Here is a 6,000-nt window from a genome sequence, read left to right on the forward strand (position 1 = left end):
TTATATCTTTGACATTCTCTCCCCGGTTTATTGAGGAGCAAAAAGAGGCCGGTATAATATTAATTGGTATTCTAACTTATAAATAGCTGCCACTTAAGAAGTTGCTCAGATTTCTGAGACCTATCTATTGGAGTTAAAGATCATGAGGGCTTATGTGCCTCCTACCCTGTGGATGCTACCTCAGTAACCCCAGATTCATGTAGATTGACTTGGAGAAATTAATAAGAGACTTGATAAGAATCAAGTGATAGTTCTTCCTCTCTAGTTGGTTTAGCCACAAAATCTTTCCTTGCAATTGTTATTACATAATCCTGTGTATGACCAAAGAGGAAGAAGAGCTTCTTTTGTAAGAAATACTTGCTGCAAACTTTGGGGCAAAGAATTTGAGGGATTAAAAAATACATTGTCTTGTAAGCAGTGGTGAACAGTACGTTCAGAGTATTGCATTGTGCTTGATCTTTTCACCATCAGTAAGAGATCTAGCTCTTGGGAAAAAAAATGCATGCACATAGATATTCATCGAAGTGACGTATGTACTAGTAAAAGACTGAAAATAATCTAAATGTCTAACATAGGGTACTAGTTAAAGTATGGGACATCGTACAATGGAATAAGGCCAAAAAAGAAATGAGAAAGCCCTTTATGTACTGATATAAGTGATCTCAGAGATATAGTATTAAGGAAATAAAAGGTTTAGGGTAATATATATACATTTATAGTATATATATATAGTACTTTATATATGTAGAATTCTACCATTTGTGTTAAAATAGGTGGAAATAATATACCTGTATATTTGTATATGTATAAAATGTCATGAAGAATGTAAAATCTATTAAGTTGCCTCAAAGAAGGGGAACAGAGGTAGAAGAACAATGAGATGCAAAGGGCAGAGGCAGCATCCTGCCTACTTAGCTATTCTGTTAAGCACTGCCAGTATTAATTTGAGATGTTAAAATTATAAGGAAAGGGAAAAAAAATCTTAGTATGCTGACTTGTTAGCTAAGGCTAATCGAGGCTTATCTTCACTATTTATTCTAGTTACCTACTTATTACTAAGTAGGAGAAAATAGGAGACCCTCCTTTTCTTGGCTCCTCCATTAAAGTCTCCACTGTTTTTATAATGAATCAGCCACAGACTCCTATGTTTCAAATGAGACAATTCAAGTAAAGTCTTTAGAGCAGTGCCCAGCACATAGCAAATGCCCAATAAGTAGTACCGATAATTTAACTGCAGATATGAGAATGAGGTAGGAAGACAGAGAGCACACTTACAGCCTGTGCCTTGAGAATGTCAATATTTTCAGTTATTATAAAAGCAAGTTTGCACTATTCTAGATGGATATATAATGGTAAATATATCAAGCAAGTGTACTCTGGGAATTTATCTTCATACCCTAGGGATCTGCACAGAGATGCAGCTCTCAAGTTCAACAAAACATTGTTTATAATAGTGAGACATTCGAACCTACCTAAAATATGTAATGGGGGTTTTCCTGAGCAAACTGTGGAATCTTATACAGTGATTAAAAATAAGAAATTAGGAGTTAGAAAATATATAGAGATTAAGAGAGAAATTGCTGAAGTTTTTTTTTTTAAGGACCCTTTTAATAGTATATAAAATGTTTAGCAGGTTTGTTTACTGATAGAATATGAATGAATAATAATCTCCTCACTTCAAATGATGAATATTTTGGTCCAAGAAAGAATGAGTACCCCTAAGATAGTTGATACTTGGCTAAACAGTGGATTGGAGAAATTTGAGAGCTTTTTCTAGGCTAGTAACAGGTTTTCAGTGGTAAACACAGACAAGTAGCCTACTTTCAGTGCTACATTTTTTTCTCTTCTGACTAATGGTAAGCATGATATACCATCCTTGTCCTGGCTTCAATTGACTTTTCATTATTTGAAGGGGTGGGTAGGACATAAAATGAATGAATAAGAACTGTCACAAATTCAAAGCCTTGCATTAATCTTTAGCTTCTGCCACTTTAAAGATCTTCAGGAAAGCGATTAGTAGAAAACAGTTAATGAAAAATAAAATACCTGAATTTTTCTATTTCTTCACCTTTCTACTCTAAGAAGTGATAATTTTAAGAAGAGAAATGAGATATAAATAGAAACCAAAAACACGTTATTCTTATCTTAGTTATGGAGTGTTGTGTTTCCCACCATCTCAGTGTTCCCTAATGTGCTGACATTGATTAGTCTCTGCTCCACTTCCTCTTGCAGTTATTTAATTTTAGAGATCTCCCTACTAGTTTATCAGTCTTAAGTTGTAAGAATGACTACCACTGTCTTCTGTGGCATAGGGTGAGGTTGTGCATGTGAAATGTAGAAGTCATAGTAGTTCTGTTGCTGTGATAATATCTATTTAAAAATTGCGATGGACTTGTGCCAGGATAATGTCTGTGCCCTCTTCCTTATTTTGGTGAGGTAAGAAAGCAATAATTCTGTAGAACTGAGATGAGGTAAGATATGGCAGCCCCTTGTAGGACTAAAAACAATGTTTACCCTGCATTTTAGGGGATGGGTTTATGCAAGAGAAGAATTCTACATTGTATTGAGTGTGGTTTTCTACATTTAAGTAAATGTTTTATTGGAATAAATTATTACCTTTCTTAATGTATTATCATATTCTCTTTTCCTACAGGGTCCAGATCATCAAACAATTTTATTTAACCATGGTGCAGTTCAGAATATTGCTCACCTACTAACCTCAGTATCTTACAAAGTAAGACGTTAAAAATTATGACCAGATTTTTGTACTTTATTTTTGATTTCTAAACTCTTGCTCTAGAAAGAGCCCCACATAATTTATTGCTTCTCTGATATCGTAATCAAGAGTAGCATTTTATCAGTAAAATGTTAATGGGGCATTGTCTTACCTATAGAATTCCCCTTTTTAAAAAGAAATAAAAAAGCTACCTTTGCTTTTCCATTTTTTTCAGAATATGGTTGTGGCATGAGTTGTTACTGATTTTCACCTGTGATCATTAATAGTCTCTTCTTATTAAGTGTTCATCCCAAAGCTGATGCCTTGAAGTATATAGGAACAGTGGCTTGCAGATTTCATATTTGAGACTTTTATTTAGCCACAGTGACTTAAACTTACAGCATATACCCACAAATACATCAACATTTAAATTGTGTTCTGTTTTGTATTTTGAATTAAAAAGTCAAGGATTTGCAGATTTGTTAATTAAATTTTCTTTACTGTCTTATAGGTAAGTGGCATATGATATATTATCAGGAATGTAGCTAGTACTTTGGACATTTCATTGTTCAACTAGCAAATTGTAGCAAATGCTGAGACATTTTCCTTATTGTGTCACATTAGAAGTGGGTATGCCAGAAGTTTCCTGTAGAGAAGAGACACTGTCATTTTTGTCTTCCCTTCGCTTGCACTGATCGTAGTCTTCTCTTTTGGTCCTTAGCTTTATTGCAGCCTGCTAATATGTATGTTTTCCCTACCTCAGACATCCAAAGTTCACTCTTGGTGAAGAGCTCACAAGGATAGGAGCAGTGCCCAAGTGAGGGACAGGGCTTCTTCACACCTCAGCTACCTATCCTGCCAATCTCAGGTTCCACATAAGAACATCAAATATGGACTCAGGCTTGGAAGTGAGAATTAGATCATCTGGTGAAAACTGAACAGAAAGAATGAAAAATAACAGCTGTCATAGGAGCTTCTGCAAATTATAAAATATGTTGGATGTGGTCAAGAGTTTGGGCCTTTGGTATCATCCCAGACCAGTTATCTGATTTTAAGGAATGATAGCACAATTATAGGTGTTTGGTGTTTTAAAAGTTAAGTTAAATTAGTCTAGTCCTCATTAAACTTTTATTGTAACTTTGTTTCCTCTCTTCTCCCATCCTTATCCCATACACAACTATAAGACTACTCTTTTTATTTTTATTTTATTTTATTTTATTTTCCATCAGTCACTGTTTTGTAGTTTGAGAAGAAGAAATGTCCCACTTGAAAGGCAGTGAGTAGTTAATTGCTATTAAGTTCCCTCTGCCTTACCAACATTATAGTTTGTACATTTTTTTTAAAAATTTGATTAGAGATTTATATAGTTCTGTTTTAGTTACTACTTCTTCACTGTTTCTTTTGTTACATCAAAATTAATTTTAACTTTATATAATTTTAACTTATTGCACTCTTCTTTTTTTTATTCCTTGAGTCCTTACACAGGTCTTATTTTTATTCCTTGAGTCCTTCCTTTAGTACTTTAAGCAAATTTAAATAGTTATTTCTTCCGAAGAGTTTAGATTCTGAGATGTTAAAATTCATATTTTCAAAATTAAAATAAATGCTTTGTTTACTTGTTCATTTATTTTATAGGTTCGAATGCAAGCACTGAAATGCTTCTCAGTTTTAGCCTTTGAAAACCCCCAGGTATCGATGACCCTCGTAAATGGTAGGCTGGAACTTTCAGTGACACCTACATGATTTAATTTATGAACTTTGTAGATTTAAAGAATTCCTTAATTCTTGTTGTTTGTTTTATTTCTAGTTTTGGTTGATGGAGAATTGTTACCACAAATTTTTGTGAAGATGTTACAGAGGGATAAGCCTATTGAGATGCAGCTCACATCAGCAAAATGGTAAAAGTCAAGACAATGTGGGAAGAAAGACAGTGCTTTATCACTATCTTAGAATATTTTTGGAAAGCCTAATTAGCTTACTTCCAATCCCCACTTTGTTTTGGGATTTTGAAATGAGGAAATTATGGAGTTGTCTCACATTTTTTTAAATGGATGTGAGTTTTAACTCATTTTACTCAGTAGTTACTCAGTAGCATGTAGAACAGGAACTCTCACAATATCTGAGACTATCTACAGAAAATTAGTTTATTATTTACATTTCTTTCTCCCTGTATTTCAGTTGAAATAATACAGAATTAAGTCAGATTTAACCAACATATTATGCTAAGTATTAAGCCAGGAAAATATACAGAAATACAGAGTGATAACCAAGGCATGATTTCAGAGAATGTGGCTTTCTCATCTTTAGGAAAAACAAAACAAAGAATCCCTTTAGAGATATGACAGTTTATAGGATACTTATATAAAGTCCTTATTAGCACAGTTTCTGGCTCATATAGGCATTCAATACATGTTACTTCTGTAATTAGCACATTAACAGATACATTGCGCGACAGATAAGTTGTGTAGGATTCTATGCGCAATAAATTTTAGTTTCATTATTTAAGAAGCTGTGGCTCTCTAATATTTGGCTAGAATGGAAAATTTTAGTGAATTACTCATATACCATGAATTGTTTATTTTTATTTGTATTATTTGTATTTTTTATTTGTTTGCTTTTTGTCTTCAAAACTGAGAATTTGCTTCTTTGTAAGTAAAGTAATCTTCTCGTGGAACTGATTTTAAAAAGTAATGTGGTAGCAAGCCTTGAGATAATGATAACAACTGTAAAGAGTTCAAACCTCTATAATATTAAAGTAAAGAATTTTGCTTATTTGTTTATAGCTTTCCCTAGAAGCCAGAACGTGAGGTATTTTAGGGTTTTTTTTTCACCCAGCATACTAAAGGAATCTAATTCAGAAAGGAAATTCATTCATGAAAGTTTCTGAAGTGTTTAATGTTCATTACCTGCTTAGGAAGTACAAAGTAATTTTATTCTTATTCAAAGCCAGATATAATTATGAAGGTAAATTGTTTTTCAGTAGCACTAAATTTTTGACTAATTCTCAAAACCACTACTGGAAACCTCTGAATAATTTCTTATGGATACCTATAAGTGTTCTAAGTTAAATGCTTCTGCGATACTTCTACTGCTATTGAACTTGGACTGTCCCAACTTCTTTTAAACTTAAGATAGTTTATTAACTTTATATTTTACTTTTAGTGGTTTTTTTACTTTTTATTATGGAAAATTTTAAACATAAAAAAGTATAGAGAAAAATACTCCAATATGCCCAGCACCCAGCTTCAAAATTTACCCACCTATTAAGGCAATTTATTTTTAAA

At 33.0% G+C, this 6,000-nt stretch overlaps 1 protein-coding gene across 3 annotated transcripts in view; it reads left to right on the plus strand.

Annotated features, from left to right (window-relative positions):
- ARMC8 (armadillo repeat containing 8) overlaps nucleotides 1-6,000 on the plus strand; it is a 96,981-nt gene that overhangs the window by 37,037 nt on the left and 53,944 nt on the right. For all 3 annotated transcript variants that reach the window (XM_023538378.1, XM_011373216.2, XM_011373217.2), the window contains 3 exons: nucleotides 2,654-2,734; nucleotides 4,352-4,427; nucleotides 4,524-4,614. In XM_023538378.1, the coding sequence (XP_023394146.1) occupies nucleotides 2,654-2,734; nucleotides 4,352-4,427; nucleotides 4,524-4,614 (248 nt within the window). The remainder of the gene's footprint in view (nucleotides 1-2,653; nucleotides 2,735-4,351; nucleotides 4,428-4,523; nucleotides 4,615-6,000) is intronic.

The sequence above is a fragment of the Pteropus vampyrus genome, unplaced genomic scaffold, assembly GCF_000151845.1.
Source record: "Pteropus vampyrus isolate Shadow unplaced genomic scaffold, Pvam_2.0 Scaffold220, whole genome shotgun sequence".
Lineage (NCBI taxonomy): Eukaryota > Metazoa > Chordata > Mammalia > Chiroptera > Pteropodidae > Pteropus > Pteropus vampyrus.